The 20,885-nt window shown below is 39.1% G+C and overlaps 2 protein-coding genes across 3 annotated transcripts in view; both read left to right on the top strand.

Annotated features, from left to right (window-relative positions):
* LOC145436146 (serine/threonine-protein kinase PLK1-like) overlaps positions 1-20,885 on the top strand; it is a 992,061-nt gene that overhangs the window by 532,562 nt on the left and 438,614 nt on the right. The gene's annotated exons all lie outside the window — the stretch shown is intronic.
* Positions 18,951-20,677, top strand: LOC145435875 (uncharacterized). The gene has a single exon (XM_080313171.1). The coding sequence runs from the start codon at positions 18,987-18,989 to the stop codon at positions 20,106-20,108; it is 1,122 nt and encodes a 373-aa protein (XP_080169297.1). The 5' UTR covers positions 18,951-18,986; the 3' UTR covers positions 20,109-20,677.

The following is a 20,885-nucleotide window of genomic DNA, read 5'->3' as shown; positions in this document are numbered from 1 at the left end:
CATGCTCCGAAGCTAACATCTGCGCATGAAAAAGACGCCAAACCTGATATCTGCGCACTGGTTAGGGCATTATATGTTCAATGCTCATATAGGTGCTGATATCTGCGCACCATTCGTATCCGGACATGCTCCGGAGCTGATATCTGCACACCAAAAGAGCCTAGGTATGGTCCAGACCTGATATCTGCCCACTATTTGTATTCGGACATGCTCCGGAGCTGATATCTGCGCACCAGAAGAATCCAGGTATTGTCCAGACCTGATATCTGCGCACCAAAAGAGCCCAGGTATGGTCCAGACCTGATATCTGCACACTATTTGTATTCGGACATGCTCAGGAGCTGATATCTGCGCACCAAAAGAGCCCAGGTATGGTCCAGACCTGATATCTGCGCACTATTTGTATTCGGACATGCTCCGGAGCTGATATCTGCGCACCAAAAGAGCCCAGGCATGGTCCGGACCTGATATCTGCGCACTGAATCGACCTAGACATGCTTAAGACGTGATATCTGCGCTCTAAACGAAGCGTGACCTTTATATGACCTCGATGTCTGCGAATTTTGGTGATATCTGCGCTATCTGAGTATATCCACAATGATATCTGCGATATCTGAGTATATCCACAGTAGTGATATCTGCGATATCTGCGATACCTGCGATATCTGCGATATCTGAGTATATCCACGGGGCCGTTCTGTTTAGCTCAGAGATGCCACTCCTGGGTTTTTCCACCCAGATCTGGGTTTTTTGAGCATCACCTGGGTTTCTGGGTTTTTATCCTTGAAATCTGGGTTTTTTTCAACATCCAGTTCGCCAGTGCAGTTTTACGCTCAAAAATTAATTATCAGATTTGTATGCTCGCAATATCGTAAAATCCACGCACTTCAGTTCGCCATTGTCGATGGATTTTGCTGTTATTGTAACGACAAAGTGTTGAGAATCTATTTCACTACTAATATAAGAGGCATCCGCTTGATGCGATGGAGCTTCATTGAATGGTGACTTCCGTCGCAGAAAGTCATGTTCATATAGGACAGGGGCGGGCAACATACGGCCCGCGACGGGATTTTGTGCGGCCCGCCGACAGTTTTCGGTCTTACGTGAAGATGAGGCCCGCGTCGCCGTCTACAGGCATTTAGGCGCAAACATTTTCAAGCAGGAACATTAGCACGACAAAGCGACCTTCCAATACAACTGATGTTCACCGCATTGACGTATCCAGGGGCGAATGGAATCATGTTATTCCCAAATTTTTCGAGAATATTCGTAATATTTACAAATAGTGGAATATTTTCGGGCAGATGGATTCAAACTAAAAAAAATTCGCGCGCCGGCCGCGGTTTATTGTCTCTACGTGCCTGTCTTGATTATGAGAATACAGTATCATAAATACACTAGAATAGCCAGAGGCCGTTGGGTTGCAGGAGTTTTCAACAAAGTAATTAATAAGAATGAACCCATACCCGAGGTGAACAATCTGCGATAAGCTCATGAATGTATATTTTTATGCCATGATCAATGTTTAAAATTATAAGTGCTGTTAATTTTTGAGGAAACCACTTGCTCATACACTCACGAATATCATTGATCAAATTCATTCATTTATTTATGCAAAAAATTTTCGCGCTCCGCGCGACTATCTGTCATGTATACTCTGGTTTTTATTCACATTCTTATCACCGGTTTGGGCTCGCCCGTGAATCGGTCGCCCAGCTGCAGGAATGTGTGCGTCTCTGGATTGTATATGTACAAAGGATATTGAAGGGTAGGATGGGCGGATCGTGCGGCGCGTTTTCACGGGGGAGTTACCCTGAAATCATTAAAAACAAATTCAGGAATCCGGCCCGCCTCATGTTCATGTTCCCCTATCCGGCCCGCCTGATGGAGAAGTTGCCCGCCCCTGATATAGGACGATTGCCAGTAGCGAACTCCGCACTTGGTGAACAATTCGGCATGTATCGATAAATATCATATAACTGCATGGTATGCACAAGCACATGAACAGAACAGACCAAGTGATGATTCGACTAATATAATCCTACTGTTATCTGAGTATATTTATAGTTCCAACAGGGACACTCAGAGAGAGAGAGAGAGAGAGAGAGAGAGAGAGAGAGTGAGAGAGAGTTAGTTAGTTAGTTATTTGGACACCCCTAGCAAGTTAATCAGAGGTATTGGTTATCAGCACATTCGAACCCTAACCCTGAATTTCATGATTTGGCAGTTACGGTATTTATTTTCACTATATATTGGTCTGTGATTATTCCAAATAAAAGTGATTGTCAGGATTAATCAATCGAAAGCTACTTTCAATCTGTCCAGGTCGCTGAAAATACATGAAATCATCCTTAGAAATAGGGAATGGATGGCATTGCATTGAACTTTCGCAGCGCGATGATAGAATTAGTGCCGGTACACTATTAAGTATTCACGCTGCGCCCCAATTATTTCATTGCGATGTGTCGAGAGGAAAACAACATGTTTTTGTGCGATTCCCAGTATTAACCAAGCAAAATGTATATTATGAACTGTTCTTAATTCAATATCAAAGGCTTCAAGGACTGTATGAGTGTATTCGACGACTATCGGGCTCCACTTTCACAGCTATCTCGTGTCTTTTGAGTGAAATATAGGATCTGGGTTTTTCTGGGTTTATTTCGCCTCCACATCTGGGTTTTTCCGAAATATCCCAGTGGCATCTCTGGTTTAGCTGTTAGTTCTAGTTATGATTTTCAAGTAGTTCAAATTCTAGGTCATGATTTTGAACAGAGTCTAGTTATAGTTCTCACTGTGCATTTAAAAGAAAATTAGCTCCTGATAAACTAAAACTTGAATCAGAAGTAGAGAACTTGTTGTCATCTAACGCGAATTGTGATGCCAGTGTTTTATTGGGTGATGTGCTTGCAGACATTGCTAGCTCGGAATCATCACTAGTAACAGTTGAACAGCAATGAGGTGGTTTTTGATGGTCAAACCCGTCCCATTTCAAATTTGCACTGATGTTCATTGTTCATGCGGAAAGCCGATTCTAATAAGATAAAGATGATGTCTATTCGGGATTGAATCTATAGTTGTGATTTCTGGTTGGGAGAGTTTTTTCTACCGTGTCTAAAAGTGAGTGATTAGAACTTTGGTTACTCAATTTGAAAATCCAGTAGTTGCTCAAGTCTGACGGAGAACGGTGCTTTTTCCATGCATGTCTATCTTGACAAGGACATGTAATAGAGTTTGTATAAAGATATATCTTTGAAAAGGTTGTGATACTGAGCCTGTATGGAATCGATGTTCTGTGCTCACACTATGTCTCTTTTTTTGAAATTTTGTTTTTAAATTACTTCAACTTAAAAAATCATCGCTGCTCACCTGATATATCAGGCAAAACGGCCAGCGATTCCAGTCAGGATACTGAGTAGGCTACTGACATTCTCCAGCACTTTTTCAGTACTCCTTTACACATTGTGAAGTGATCCCCATGATCACCAGCAATCGGTGTTCCCAAAAATACCATGACTATGGTACGTGAACGTGAATGAAATAATTAACACTGCCACATTTTCGTTTTGGCGATCGGAAATGATGTATTGTTCGCGCACATTCAAAAAGTGCATTGTATTTCACAAGTCAAATGCAACTAAATTGTCTTATCGATTAAGAGAGATATCCAGGTGAAGACAGAAGAGATGAAAATAGAGAGCATTTAAATATCACACAAAAACCATAAATGTCACTCGTCAGCATGTTCATGGGGAACATTGATTGTTGGTAATCATGGGAAACATTCTCCAATGTGTGGAGCATACCAGAGAAGGTATTGCAGCACGTTGGCTAATTTTCAAAATCTTCCAACTTACTGTATTATTGTCATATAAAGGTTGCATCCCTGAAAGTTATATTGATATTGTCTCATGTTGTTTGGTCAAAGTCGCATTATGATTTGTGTTAGAAGCATATAGAGCTGTTTAATCATGGTATAATATTGTTGGTTCTTATATTCATATTTTCACTGTTGAAAATATCATGAGTACCGTTGGGCACAGGCACAATGCTTCCAGTAACGTTCACGAATGTAGTAGGCCTATTAATTGTGATGATTCAAGTTGAGTAATTAAAGATGATTTTTTCAAGTACGGTACTGTAATCATACACTCCTTGATATGATACTAAGTGTTTTATCATTACTGCCATACATGGGTGATTGAATTTGTTTAAACTGAAGCAATCACCTATTACGAGCTGAATTTCTCTTTTTAAAATGCAACCACTTTCTTATCCTGTTTCTATCTAATTAGGAGGGTTATTACTATTTGAAAATTGGTTTGGTATTTTTCATGCTGCCAACACAATGCCCGGAAAAATGATAAGTGTAAATGCAAACAAATTCACAGCGAGACTTACAAACGACTACTCACGAGATACTGGGTGACAGCCTATGTTTATTAGCACTACAACCGAATTGGACAACTATTTAATTCTAGTTGTATTATTAGACTAAATAGTACGGAAGTTATATAATTGAAATCTAATTTGTGAAATGGTAATGTGTTCTAATTCTAATCAAAGTTCTGCTCTTTCTGAAAATGCTACAAGAAATCGTGCGAAATTGACAAAACTCTATTTACAGACATTCCCTATTCTCGATTTTATGGAACTGAATTCTGATTTGATATCGACTGAGCTTCATTTTTTGTATTTCTTTGTGATGTGGAATTTAATTCAAGTTTGAAGCTTTTGCGAATTCAGTAATTCTTATTTCATTCTCATTTTGTGTTCTGAAATTTTTCAACGGCAGAGAGAGAGAGAGAATCTTTATTCGTATACATTACATATCAACATAACACTAGAAAAATATTAAATTCCACATCACAAAGAAATACAAAAAAATGAAGCTCAGTCGATATCAAATCAGAATTCAGTCCCATAAAATCGGCCATCATCCCAATATTATCTTGATTTGAAATGTTTTTATTGTGTCGTAACATCCATCGTTTATCAACGATGTTTGATTTTGACTGATCACCAGACCTATGAACGAACAGAAAATTTCCCTGACTTGAGTGTAACTGGTAAATGTATATAGCCGATACAGACTTGGTCAACAAGATAGATCTAGTTGTTTCCTCCGTTTAATTAGAGGAAAATGCCAGCAATCCAATACTCCTCTAATTTGTGCATTGAGTCGTTACTCCAATTCTGATCTAATGTCTAGTTTTCCTGGAAATGCTACAGTATAGTAGTTCCAGTCAAGCTTGCCATACAGACATTTGCTATTCTCTTCTCATGCTTATGAGAATGGACTCTGATATGAAGTGAACTTGATTCAAGTGTTCACGAATTCAGAAAATTGTAATATGTTTTGAAAATAAATGTATCAGTAGACTCATAATTCTAGTATATTTTCGTAAAGCTGGAAATCTATTTCTCTAAGTCTGCTTGTTATCTGTTGAGATATTTTCTGATAAAGCACAAAGCATGGCGAGGACGCATTTCGTAGAATGCCACTCTTTATAATGTAGCACATTTTAATGACTCCTAATGAACAGCATTTGAAATTAAATTTTCATGTTCGCTAAGAAATGTCCAAGTCTGAGACTAAACCTAAGTTGACTTGAGTACAGACGCTGTAAAACCTGCAAAGAGTTGCCAATTTCTGATTGCGTGCGGACAGGTTTAAGATGAGCTCAAGTTGGTTTGTAGAAGAGACAAAACTGAAATATCCGTATGCTGACGCTACATGATATTATTGACTGAATAATCAGGAGTATTAAAATTGTTTGTTGCTCTCAGCGCGACTCGCCTTCCAGATATTCAATTCATATGTGTAGTCCGATATCGTATTTTATTTTTTTCAATCACATGAACCCCGGGGTCTCGCTGAGCCAGTCGCAGCGGTACTCTGGGGGTCAAGACATACACCAGACTAACACAGCAGAAGTCGCCCTTATTTGCAGTAAATCTTCAATAATATTTTTTGTAGAATCATTTAATAATTGCTTGGTAATTTTGATGTTGTTTATGCATAATTGAGTTTGCGCACCAGTATTCCATAGTAATGCATCAGTTGTGTAATGGGATAGATTTTGGTTTTCGTGACTAAACGAAAATTTGTGGTTTCTTGAAGGCTTGCAGATTATCGTATGGACTCGCCAGGTTCGTTAGAAAAGCTCAATAAGCAGATCTAAACAGTTCTGGCTTTCGAAATACCTTTCCTTTTGATTTGATGAGAAATGGGTGGTGAAAGTTATTAATATTGTCTTAAAAAGTTGAAGATATTCTTGAAGATATCTATTTGGGATACTGCCAATGTTCCCATTCACATTATAGCGATGGTCGGGAACCTTTTTTTGTCCGAAGAGCCATATTGGCCCTATTTTTTTCCATCTCAACTCCCAAAGAGCAATACATGCCAAATAACTGTTACATCACAATTGACAATTCGCGACTTAATGGTAGCACTAATTTGAACTCGCTACATGGGATTCCTCGTGTGCGCCATATTTTCCGTGTAAAAACTGGTATTTATTGTTCGAAAATACGAGAGGTGAGGCACAGACGGGCCAAGCCTCACCGTTGATAACGCAATTCATCGTAAGTAGGTTCGAATTTATAATAACTGATAATAATGGAATGTGACTGTCAAACTGATTCAGTAAATGTAAGTACTTATCGACTTCTCAATCTTCAAAGTATTCGCCGGTAACATGACGTTGCGCTACACGCCTACATTTTATAACCGGTACTACACAGCGGACAGCGCTATACTTACCAACCAAGAACGGGGATCGCATTTTCAAATGGGTGTTGCCATGTCTGCTATGCTCTTTGATTAATCAACGTATCGCACAATTCAAGATTTCAAGTCTGGTACATATAATTCGTGAGTGATATTAACCGCCGGCGTGACAGTAACTAAATTTGATGATTTTGAAAAGAGGGGGTGCTAAACCTGAAGACGGCATTGTCTTTACCTCTCAAAGACATGTTGATACTGGCACGAGAATAATTGTTCTGGTCGCACTGAAAATTTACCAACATGTCGCTGCAATATTGATCAATTCAGTACAGAAATAAATAGTTGGCAAAGAGCCATATCTTATACTCAACATGGCCATATATGGCTCGCGAGCCATAGGTTCTCGAGCACTGCATTATAGTGTTATATTATTTGGGCTGTGTAAAGTAGACTGACTGGTGGAGTTGTTTAAAAATTACTTCTGTTTCCGAATTTTACTGGCTATAGTTGATGAAATCGCCAAGTTTGTTGAAAAAAAAAGCTATTAGGTAGAAATCATTAATTTTTGATAACAATCAAAAATTTCATTCAAACTGTACTGGCTCCCTCATAGAATTATTGGGTTATCTACAAAAATATTGAATGATGCATATGTCTCAATTCCAACCCATAGAAGTACCTGGTACGGTATGAAATGTTGGATTATGAAAGATAATACTATATACGATAGGAACTCCATCTTTAGAACTGGATTGAGCGGGCTTATGAGCTTGTATTATTGCACATTTGCAGAGTCAACTAAACCTTATGAAACCAAGAACGATATTTGGGTCCCACAATGCTAAATTTAAAATAAAATTATAATAAGGGACATTTTTTAGTCTCGAAATCATATGATCCTTGCAACTAAGAGGTAACTTGACAACGAGAATTATAGTTTCAATGCTATTTTTTCTGTGGAAGGATTGAAAACACGAATTGCTGTCCAAAATTGAATGAAATGATTATGGTCTAAAATCAACAAGCTATCTTTATTGTGATATAAAACTGGCATTATAGAGAGAGAGAGAGAGATTTATTGATTTGTACAACCGTAAAGAAAACGACATTGGCACATGAAACAACAATAAATGAACGGTATAGGACAGGGAGTGACCGATATGACTCTGGGTAGGGTCAACTGGTCTGATCACACCCTGTATTAACAAATACAAATATTGTGTCATAAATTTGGATGTAATTGGTTGGGATCAATCAATTCAATTCAGCTCAGCAGAATAATAAAAATACTGACAAAAGACAAATTTGGTGTGAGACAAGCAGATCAGTAATAATGGGAGACAAGGTGACTTAATAATTCCTTTTTAAAGGAGTGGTATGGGGGGTCCCGTATTGATGAGGGTATAGAATTCCATGTGACAGTACCGGCATAGTCGATCGATTTCTTTGTGAGGTTACTGGTGGGTCGTTGAAAATAGATGCTGGGTCAGTTCATTTCAGCTGCTCCAGAAAAATTTCAAAATGTACCCTCACCAGGGGCGTATCCAGGGGGGTTAGGGGGTCGGAACCCCCCCTTTTCAAAATCCTAAAAATTGATGTCAAATATAGCCTCCAATATTTGCTAATTTATTAGTTTAACATATTCGTTTTTACGTATGAGAAGGCGAATATGGCGTCTTAATGTTATTTAAGGGGACTAAAACCCCTAAAAAATATTGGAATCATGCGCCGAATTAGTCGAAAGGATAAAATAAGTCATTATATTTCGCTAATTCCATACAAATTCTACGCTTGTTCCGCTACATTTCAGCTGTGGCAGTTGCCGGCGTTCTCAACTTTCTTCCCTCGATTTCTCTCTCGCATTGCTAAAACGAGAGACGCATTTAGGAAAATCTAATCTATTTGGTCAACGCGATACGTAATTGCAAAGACGAAGTTGTCGGCAATCAACATCAACCGCGAATTCGCTGCACCTGCTCGCCTTGAAATCCTAATTAAGAATTGCACTGCGTGTTGATTGATCAGAGAGACGCAGACACGACGGCACCAGTACGACAATGCTGTTCTCAAATCCACATTGTCTTCGCGATTATTGGCGAGAAATGGCCTACGATTGACATTCACATTTCAAATACAAGCCTAGCCATCCACGTTCCCGATTGTTAAGTGGCTTGCTGTCGTTGAAGTTCAAGCCTATGTTGCCGCTGAACGGGAGAATTGAGTAGGCCTAGTAGTAAAGCTAACCTAATTATATCGGCTGACAAGTTTCTCTGTCGATCAAGTTATTATCCCAGTGTGTACTCTGTATTACCATTGACTGACTTGCGTTATTGTAATTAAGGTCTAATTATCTTCGCGCGTACTACACACTCAGCCGGACGGCTAGTAAAGCCATCGAAAAGCACACATTCGTGTACCACGTACGCTGTTCACATCACACCTCTCTGTGGCGATCGCGATCGCCCTCGTTTATGCTACCGCCCTATTCCGCGCTTGTTCGTCCGCTGCGCTGCTACCGGCCGTGCGCGTAATATCACCAAAACCCAACAAAATGGCCCATCTCTGTCCGGAACTTGGCGCTTGCCGGCTCGTTACTAAATGTGAGCATTTACGAATTTCTTTCAATCATACCGTATAAAAAACGCGATATTCAGGCAATGTCTGTATCGTATTCGTACATCTCCCACTCACCGCAATTCTCGATTTATTATTATAATATTTCGTGAATCTTCGCCATGGCGTGGAGACGAGTGATCGTAATCATGACGTGTTAATAGACAATTTCGTAACGCAAAACCCCCCTTTTTCGCGCTCTGGATACGCGCCTGACCCCCACCATCTGAGATTTTCATGAACATTTTTATTTGCTATATTTTGGTCAAATTAGGGTTGTTGAGGGTGACACTTTCACACTTGTTCATTTACGTCCTACTTGATACTTTGCCCCCCCTCTTTGACACCTGGGGTTGCATAGCCTGACTTTTAACCCCGTGATTCTTTTCATGTCTTAAGAAATCGCTCATGCATGACGTCATTTTTAATTGCAAATATCTTTTGGCTAAGAGGTAATGTCATCAAGTGTGTCATTGGAAAGCTTGCAAAATCGACAATAACATTCCTGGATATAGAATCATTACGTACCATAAGAGTGCCATGAAACTAACCTGCAAATAACATGTTTTAATTAAAAATCCCACCTTCTTAACATGACACACACTCTGTGAAACAACTAATTTTGCTTTTATTCTATATACAGTACCAATTGATCTATAGACAAGGTAATCAGTATAACTCAGAACAGATAATTGCTGACATAATTATGCTGGAAATAATTTGAGATATTTTTGAAAATTGGAGAAAAATTTGCTACACAGTTTGAGGTAAACACACAAGTACTTCAAAAATGCATCAGAATCCACAACTAACGCAATGATAAGATGCAATATTTTATGTAGGCTATTCTACATAATACATTTGGGCCACAATCAGCACTAAACAATGAAATGAACAATAACAATGAAAATCAATATCAATGTCCTGCGGGTTGGTAGTTTTAATATTATGATGAGATATTAACTATGCACATATCCGATATGCTTATCTTTGATGATATGTCAATTTTTCGATTACCAGAAAGAGAATGCAGCTTTAATGGAGATTCACCAACAGCATGAAGACTCTGATATGTGCATCGTTAATATCTCACCATAATAGGAAAACTACAAACCCTGAACCCGCAGGTTATTGATATTGGATTTCATTGTTACCGGTATTGTTCATTTCATTGTTTAGTGCTGACCGTTGCCCAGATGTATTGTATAGAACACATGATATATTGCATCTTATCATTGCGTTAGTTGTGAATTCTGATTCATTTTTAAAGTACTGTGTGTTCAAACTGTGTAGCAAATTTTTCTCCAATTATCAAAAATATCTCACATTATTTCCAGCATAATTTATGTCAGCAATTATCTGTTCTGAGTTATACTGATTTGCTTGTCTATAGATCAATTGGTACTTTATATAGAATAAAAGTAAAATTAGTTGTTCCCCAGAGTTTGTGTCATGTTAAGATTGATGAAATTTTTAAAACATGTTATTTGCAGGTTAGTTTCATGGCACTCTTATGGTATGTAATGATTCTATATCCAAGAATGTTAATGTTGATTTCGAAAGTCCGTGCCAAGAGCTTTCCAATGACAGCTTACACTTGATGACATCACCTCTTGGCATATTTGTAATTGAAAATGACGTCATGCATGCGCGATTTTTGAAGACATGAACAGAATCACTGGGTTTAAGGTAAGACTATGCAACCATGCAACCCAAGGTGTCAAAGAAGGGGGTAAAGTATCAAGTAGGATGTAAATGAACATGTATGACAGTGTCTAATTATGGCAAATTTAAGTTACATGTATATATTTCTGTCATTTATTCCGCTCGAGCGATCACAAAAATGTCAATTTTTGGACGGTCATACCTTCTGTTCTACTTGACCTTTTTCGCTGACATCAAGATTTCTGAAATCAGAAAACAAAGCTCTGTAAGTATGCCTATTTTCATGAAGTTTTGAGATTGTGGGAATATGGCCTGGAGCAACTGACATAATATGACTCTGTTGCCCTGGGAGGAAAATCTAGTATTGTGTGAGTGAACAGTTTGAGCAAGGATGAAGAAATCATTAAACACAGGAGGCAATTCATTTGAAAAATATTGATAGTCTGGTTTGATGGGGCAAGCCAACCATCAAAAGCATGCCTCGGTTTTGCAAGGTACGAATTTTAGAACAAAATGAAGTACAAGCATTCCCCCATATATTTATGCCATACTGTAGATACGAGTAAAAAAGCGAAAAGTAAATTGTCCTAAGCACAGTCCTAGGAACTCTGTGCTCGAGTTTTGTCATTACACCTACACATCTAACAAGCTGTGTTATGGTGTGAGCAATGTGCGGTTTCCATGACAATTTAGAGTCATAACGATTCCAAGATATTTGGCTGAGTCACACAGTGAAATACAGTTATTATTTAGAGTCACAGTAAGGTCATCAGACAAAGCATCATCACAGTTTCATCGGTATTTAAACTTAGTTTGTTGGCAGCAAGCCACTGGGAGACTATTACAAGTTTACTCTGCACAGTACTTTGTAGGTTGCTTATAGTATCGGATGAAGGAAAAAGATGGGTATCATCGGCAAACATTGTAGTATAAAATGAGGAACAGTTGATAATATCATTGATGTAGATCAAAAAGAGGGTCGGTCCTAACACTGAGCCCTGTGGCACTCGACACCCAACTTCCATTTCTACTGATTTTGATAGACCCAATTTAACAAACTGCTTACGGTTTGCCAGGTAGTTCATGAGTAGGGACTTGGCAATCCCTTCAATTCCATAATGCTCTAACTTTCGTATCAGTATTTTGTGGTTCACAGTATCAAAAGCTTTTCGAAGATCAATATACTACAGCCAACTCTTTTTTGTTTAATAATTTTGTAGTAATTTGTCACAATTGAAAGGGTAGCATGGTTATTGTTATGACCCGATCTAAAGCCAAATTGGGATGTCGAGTGAATACTGACTGCAATTCAAAAAATTTCTTGAGCCTCAAATCTCGCAATTTCTCATATAAAGTGGAAAGGTTTGACATAATTGAAATGGGACGGTAGTTAGACATTGAATTTTTGCTGCCTTTTTTGTGAATTGGAATAACTCTGGCAGTTTTTAGAGCACTATGAAAAATACCCAAGTTCATGGAGTCATTGAAGAACGTACAAATTGTATCTCCTATAAAATTATATACTAGTTTTATGAAGTAGATTGGTATGTAAACACTTCGTGATCGCATAGGCCTAAACGGTACATATCTGAACTTGACACATCTTTCTTATAGTTATGTCGTCACAATGAAGGATATTCGAATAGGCCCTACCCAACTTGACTCGAAGGCTAATACTCGATTCAGATCTACTGGATTACAAATGGGGGAACTGATGCGGGCATCAAGTTACGAGGTCTAAAATTGAAATGAAATGTGTTGAAATCATATTTAATGGCGCCGGGAATTCAAAAAGTCATATATGTAGCATTTCATTATGTATTTTCATAATTATGGTCAAATGCCATACAAAATTCTTCCATCTTGTGATTGCAAAAGTTCAAAATGAAATGAGGACTATAAAAAGAGAACCAATTTTAAAATTAGGATCCTCAGGTACTGTCCACTCTGTGTATAATGTGTGCTAAAATCTTGAGGTTTAGTCCTGTTATCGCTTGTTGCCGGTGTTGGTATCAATTTACGGCCTTTGGGGACTTTACTATCCACAACAATATAACCATCACTAGTAAGTGTTTCCGACAGATAAGCTAAAATTGATGGCTTGTATAATGGGTTTAAGGCAGACTTGGAAAACTAGAAATCTTTCACCTGTTCAAAATTAGCTAGATAGCTACACATTTTTTCTTCAAATTAGTTTAGAATTAAAATTATTGAATTCGTGTGAACTCCAAAGTCGAATCTATTTCACGTCATAGCAAACCAGAGTTCCTTTCCATAAGCAAGAGAATGTCAAATGTGTGTGCAGTTAGCTTGGCTCGTTTCACACGATACAGTTCTCCTGTAGCATTTTCAATAAACCAGATGGCAGATTAGAGCATAGAAACATTCCACACATTCGATTAGAATCTGAATTGGAGTAAAGAAATATTTCAGAAATTAGATTGGAAGTATATTACCGGCATGTTGGTCTGATTAGTGCAGGGTTGGTCAACCTTTTCAGCCAAGGGCCACAGTCGATTGACGATCTATTGCACAGGCTACACAAAAATTTTAGACAACAGTTATTCTGCGAGCGCAAAACCAAGGTAGCATATGTTCAACGACGTTTTGTCTCGTAATCGCGAATATAGTTAGACTCAGTCTGATACATTAGAGGACCTTTCATTTCCATATAGAGAGGTCAATAATGACAACAGTAAGGTTGATCCAATATTCTACTAGACACGGCGTCTCCGAGCATAATCTATCATGTTATGCAATAATCAGTAAGGTAGGCTACACTAACTACGGCACCTCATTCCTTGAATGACGACAGCTTACCAGCAATCATGCTGCAATGTACTAATAGCTCAATGTGATTGATCATTTAATTATATTTCTTCTGAAACATTGTCCGTCACATTTACACTATTTACATACCAAGGTATCCTATGGGTCATATTTCAAACGCTCTCGCATTAGGATTATAGAGAGTTCGTTGGATATAGTTTGAAAATCTCGCCACGCTAACCTCAACTAAATACTCTACTAATAATCGCGCAGATCGTTGCAGCATTCATCACCTGCAGATGTGATATTTTGTGGGTGCGCCTGTATTATTAATTATTGTGCTAATTTTTACTTCAAACTTGCATGTGCCTAATGCCAATGTATCGGACATGCGATGATATTCTTATGGAGGGTCCTACTAGATAACGAACCGCTGACTATCTCATTTTGCTCGCAGAAGCTGTAGACGTACACGACACCTCACCGTGAACTAAACCTCACCAAAGCACACTCTGTATCTACTATCACCAGGAATTAGATTCGCAATAATTACACTAGAAATAGCATAATACAGGTGCTAGAAAAGGTAATTTACTATGATATTGCAGTATTTGAAAGTATGGAATATGTATCAACTATCAAGTAAGGTATGAAACAATGTTGGTATGGTATAGAAAATTGCAAGTATGGTATGGAGAGAGTAAGGCAAGTATGAAGTATGGAAAATCAACGTTCCATACCATACCATGCCCTGCTGACAGGAACGACAAGCCACAAATACCGTAATTTTCCGGATATAGTATGCCCCAATGTATAATACGCAATACGCATCCTTAAAATGTTGTGAAAATTCTGAGGGAAAGCATGTACTCATGTATAGTACGCACCCTGCATTCGCAGTACATGAATAGTTATGTTTTAGTAGTCGATGTCATTGTGTTTTGCGATGTCAGTGTTGAACAATCATGACATAATCATACGCTTAACGGCATTGTCTCTAAACCAGTGGTTCCCAATCTGGGGGGCGTGAATGCATCTGAAGCGGGTGCGAAGAAGCAGTCAACTGAAATAATTATCGGGATCTGCGCAATTAAACTCCTATTCGCGCGTGTTTCTCTATATATATACCCAATTTCATATTTTTTTAATTCTCTCATCAGTCATAACCTTCCATGCCATCTGTTGAGGTTGCTAGCATCCCGGTCGGATTCTGTGATATGACGATATGGGGGGCGCAACATTTTTCACTATCATCAAGGGGGAGTGTCTACAGAAAGATTGGGAACCACTGGTCTAAACCAGGGCTGGCCAACCTTTTCGGCCAAAGGGCCACATTCGATTGACGAACTTTTGCGCGGGCGACAATCCGCGCGAAGCGCGAAAATTTTTTGAAGTTCATAGGTCAATAATATTGTCACTTGGCTCTATTGTGGGCCTGCTGTATATCGCTGGGCTAAGTTTGCGAGGACTGGGCTATTCGGCGCATGGACTTATCGATATCGAAAGCTGTGACCAACATGCGTCAGTCATTTCGTGCCTATAGGTTTCACGTTGGACGGTCTTACTGCGAGCGCAAACACAAGGTCGCATATGTTGAACGACACTTTGCCTCGTAATCGCGAATATAGTTAGACTCAATCTGATACATTAGGTGTTCTTCCATTTTCACAAAAGGGCACCAATATAAAAACAAGGAATCGAGTGACAACATATTGCGCTAATAAGCTTGTAGAAAATTTTTACCTTTGATAAATCGATCGCAAATTATTCTGCTTTATTGTAGTGTACGAAGATGTACCAATATGTGAATGGCTGATGGATCTGTCAATGCGTCTGAACTGATATTTTAGTCATTACATCTCAAGTATTGCGGCCAGACTAATCATATTTTTGGTTGGCCTAGCAAGCTCAAAATCTGTTCAATCCATTTTTGATGATATTAGAAATTTCGGAAATTACCTCGCGGGCCACTCAAAACCATCTCGCGGGCCACGGGTTGGCCGGCCCTGGTCTAAACGATAGCAGATAATAGCCAAAGCCTGCGAGGCCCGCGAAGCGATAGTTCAAGCCAGCGACATCTTGCACACGACACCTATTACAGATGCGATTGAGGCACGTGATAGTTCTACATCAATGTTCAACGTAATGTTGTAATAACGCGAAGCTATAGTCTTTGTTCCGACAGTTCGGAATTGTTACTTTTGCACCGCAAACGCATTTAGGACTGCATTTTGAATGCGAGCCTAAGCCTGCGCCGGGCCACTGTTATTCACGTGATGTAATCGCACAAGCTCAAGCGTTAATTGGTATTTAACATCTCCACACCCCAAAATCATGGCAGGCAGTAGATATCATATTGATTTAGAACAAAATTAATCCAGATCATGTGCAAAAACAGGCTGAACAATTGACACAAACGAAAACATTCATTTGTGTATCTTCACTGTTCGAGTGTTCGTACATGAGCGCAAAATGGAGAGATCTACCAATGTGTTGTAATATGATCGGTGCGCACTTTCGTGATAACATCCTCGCTTTGTTAATTAAGGTCAAGATACCTTGCTGTCTCTCTTTATGCTGTTATCCTCGCTTACGGGTTACAATGTTATGTTCAGTTGTACTTAGTTTTGTATATGCGAATGAAGAAGTCACAAACAAGAGTAAGATTATCTGAACATGGTAATATCTGCATTTCTGCATACATTTAAGCTGCTCAATCGGTTAGAACTAGGAACAAACTCTCCTTTTAAAAACACCCCCCTATTCTAAAGGTACCCCCCGTTTTTTCCCGACTAGATACGCCCCTGCGCGTGCTGCAATCAAATGGCCTAATTTCGTCGCGTACAAACGGCCAACCAACTGAACAGTTGATCCGCTAACCGTTGTGCAGCGCAGACAGTACCGGTAATTGGCAACAGGCTTCTCGCTAATTGTCAACACGTCACACTAATAATACGAATTACGGGGCGTTATGGCTGAATGTGGTGCGCAATTGAAACAAACACGAAGAAAGGTGTGATTTCAAGTTATATTTCGAAAAAGATTTTTTCGAGGCTTGCTGTAGCCATGCATAATACCCACTCCCGATTTTGGACAAAAAATCAGGAAAATATTGCGCATTGGACATGGAAAAGTACGGTAGCTAGAAAAAATTTTTTTTCAACCTATATAAAAGTAAAAAGCAGCACTGTTAATTGTGAACTTTATTACTGAAAAACTGCTTCAGGGCAAATTCATTGAAGCTGCTCAATGTTCATGGTCACAGGTACACATTTTGATGGTTCTTGGAAAATTTCTCTAATTGATTTGCAAATATGCACCGAAGTGCGCTATTGTCATTAGTCATTGTGTTTTTTTCTTGTGTTATCAATGATTTGTTACTAAAATGATCAAAACTTGATATACCAATCCAATAGTTCTATTGATGATGTCCTACTAAATGAAACAATAAGACTACCGGTACATTACAATGTTCATAATCTACTCTCTCATTTCTGAAGTCATTTCCATGCTATCGATAGTTTTGTATGTTGCACTCTATCCCGGTATCATGATTGCTCTTTCTACAATCTTATAATGCTCTTTGTTTGAAATAGTTCTACTCTCTTGTGCATTCCAGATGTATCCATACTATAATTGAACAACGTTTATATGCTGAAATGATGAAAATCTGCGGGTCGCATCTCTAGTGTCTTGAAGAAAAGCATTCTGTGGATCCAGTATTAACTGTTGATCACTTGAAAGAACGCCGATTCGATATGTATGGGAAAACGTTTACTGGGAATAGTAATCTCAAGCATCTTATTATGCATGCTGACATCAGAAATGTTGAATGTGATGTATGTGGTAAAGCAGGGGTTCTCAACCCGCGGCCCGCGGGCCGCATGCGGCCCACAGAGGTTTATTTTGCGGCCCGCGACACCTTTCATCATGAACGCAATTATTTCTGACACGATATTGTTACATATTAATTTAGCTGCTTAGCTATCTTATCGCACCGTCTCCGTTTCGTTTGATTACTCATTTTTGATGTGTTCTGGTTTCTTGATATATGCTCAAGTTTAGATTGTTATTGTTTTGAATTTGTATTCGGTTGGACTCTGGTTAAAGAGAATCCCGCTACGTGGTAAATTTATTAAAGAGTGTTTGATCAGAAACAAGAACTAGGAATGGGAAATTAAACGGCGAACACTTGGTTTGTAACCCTGCGTGGAACAATGAATTTGCTTTCTCAGATATAAATGGAAATCCGATGTGTCATATTTGTCGAAAAACAGTTTTCGTAAGCTTTGAAGCGATGAAGCTTAAAATTATACCACGAGAGTTTCGTCTGGAGTTATACATATCACCTGATCTTAGAAAAATGTTGCCAGCTAGGTGTCAAGCCCAGCAATCCATATTTGGAAGCATTGTAAAATTGCCGACGACGTTGGAGACACATCGTTCAAAATTGCTGGGAATATCGCTAAGCCCAAGAAATCTGCTAGCTAAGGTGTGATTTCAATAAAATTGTGCGAGTATTCGCTGTTTCCGAAACTTAACAGTAATGAAAACATTACCCGACATATTTCGAAGCTACAGTTGTCTGATTCAACCGTGACCAAATGAGTAACAGCAATGTCAGTCGATCTTTTATCGCATGTTCTGAAATACGTTTCCGCGTAGATTACTTTAGCCTAGCATTGGACGAATTCACCGACTCCACTGACATTCCACAGCTAATTATCTGGGTGCATATTTCTAGAGGAAATGCTGGCTGGGCAAACGTGGGAGGGTAACCAGCGAAAAACATCAACTTGACAAAGCTTACTTATGTGACAAATGGGGAAGCGGCCCCCGCTATGGAATGAAAAGAGAAGGGTTGATTGGTTTGCTCAGAAATGAACCCGAACGCCAGACTTCTTCTTATATCACTGAGAACTCAATGTGAAAATGGCCTCTGTTACGAAAAAGTGACCGTAATTTTATACTTGCTCGTTCACGCTTTGAAGCAGAGAATTCGGTTCTTTCGTGAAAGGGTTAAGGCCCGCATACGACTGGTAAATAGGCTACAGTAGCCTTAATTTCATAGTAGCCCACAAATACATGGTAATTACGTTCTGCGGCCCGCAGCTTCTTTTGCCGTTAAAATGCGGCCCGTTATACAAGGGAAGTTGAGAACCCCTGTGGTAAAGCATTCACTCAGAAGTGTACCCTGAAGTTGCATATGGATATGCATGCTGGCATCAACAATCATGTTTGTGATATGTGTGGGAAATCATTCACTGAGAAGGGTACCCTCAAGTTTCACATGGATAAGCATGCTGGAATCAAAAATCATGTTTGTGATATATGTGGTAAAACATTCACTCAGAAGGGCCACGTAAAAGAACATCTGGAGATGCATGCTGCGATCAAAAATCATGTTTGTGATATATGTGGTAAAGCATTCACTCAGAAGGGCCACGTAAAAGAACATATGGAGATGCATGCTGCGATCAAAAATCATGTTTGTGATATATGTGGTAAAGCATTCACTCAGAAGGGCCACGTAAAAGAGCATATGGAGATGCATGCTGGAATCAAAAATCATAAATGTGCTATATGTGGTAGATCATTCACTCACAAGGGTACACTCAAGCGTCATATGGATATGCATGCTGGGATCAAAAATCATAAATGTGCTATATGTGGTAGATCATTCACTCACAAGGGTACTCTCAAGCGTCATATGGATATGCATGCTGGGATCAAAAACCATGTTTGTGATATATGTGGTAAAGTATTCACTCAGAAGGGCCACGTAAAAGAACATATGGATAAGCATGCTGGAATCAAAAATCATAAATGTGCTATATGTGGTAAAGCATTCACTCATAAGGGTACTCTCAAGCTTCATATGGATATGCATGCTGGAATAAAAAATCATACATGTGCTATGTGTGGTAAATCATTCACTGGGAAGGGTACCCTCAAGCTTCATATGGATATGCATGCTGGGATCAAAAATCATGCGTGTGATATATGTGGGAAAGCATTCGCTCAGAAGGGCCACGTAAAAGAACATATGGAGATGCATGCTGGAATCAAAAATCATAAATGTGCTATATGTGGTAAAGCATTCACTCATAAGAGTACTCTCAAGCTTCATATGGATATGCATGCTGGAATAAAAAATCATACATGTGCTATGTGTGGTAAAGCATTCACTGAGAAGGGTACCCTCAAGCGTCATATGGATATGCATGCTGGGATCAAAAATCATATGTGTGATATGTGTGGTAAAGCATTCACTCGGTCGGGCTACCTCAAAGAACATATTAAGATGCATGCTGGTATCAAAAATTAGAAATGTGCTATATGTGGTAAAGCATTCACTTAGAAGGGTACCCTCAAGCTTCATATGGATAACCATGCTGGAGTCAAAAATCATGTTTTTGATATTTATGGTAAAGCATCCATTCATAAGGGCCACCTCAAAGAACATGTGAAGATGCATGCTGGAATCAAAAATCATAATATGTGATCAAGCGTTATATGGATAAACATACTGGCATCGAAAATCATGTTTGTGATATATGTGGTAAAGCATTCACTCAGAAGGACCACGTCAAAGAACATAATTATGGAGATGCATGCTGGAATCAAAAATCAAACATGTGCTGTGTGTTAAAGTATTCACTAAGAGGGGTAGGCTACCCTCAAGCGTAATATAGATATGCATGCTGGCATCAAAATTAATTATTGTGATGTCCCGTAATTTCTCCAATATAATACGCCCCTACGAGGCTTGTGACGCGATAGTTAAGACCAGTAACGATATCGTGTGCAAGATCCCTATCATAGATTCGATTAGTTGGGCCTATATCGTGCGAGCCAGGCATGTTGGAGATGCAATTGTTCAGGCCAGCGAATATATCTTGCACACATGTCCTGTTGTTCAGGCCTGTCGTTGACGCTATAAATTAGCGAGGAATGCCAGAGTGCGCGTGCAGCACAATGGTTCTTGCTAATTGCCAGTGTGTAACATTTATAATACGTATTACTGGCACGATAGCTGAATGTGATGCGGGATTGACAACAAACATGCAGAAAGGTGTGATTTCAAGTTTTATTTCACATGATT

The sequence above is a fragment of the Botryllus schlosseri genome, chromosome 1, assembly GCF_051294905.1.
Source record: "Botryllus schlosseri isolate E-star chromosome 1, Bs_hap1, whole genome shotgun sequence".
Lineage (NCBI taxonomy): Eukaryota > Metazoa > Chordata > Ascidiacea > Stolidobranchia > Styelidae > Botryllus > Botryllus schlosseri.
This window is presented reverse-complemented; position numbering and strand designations above follow the sequence as displayed.

Bases quoted from the DNA above. Each gene is read 5' to 3' on its own strand.
- LOC145435875 (XM_080313171.1), top strand. From the start codon at position 18,987: ATGGATATGCATGCTGGCATCAACAATCATGTTTGTGATATGTGTGGG.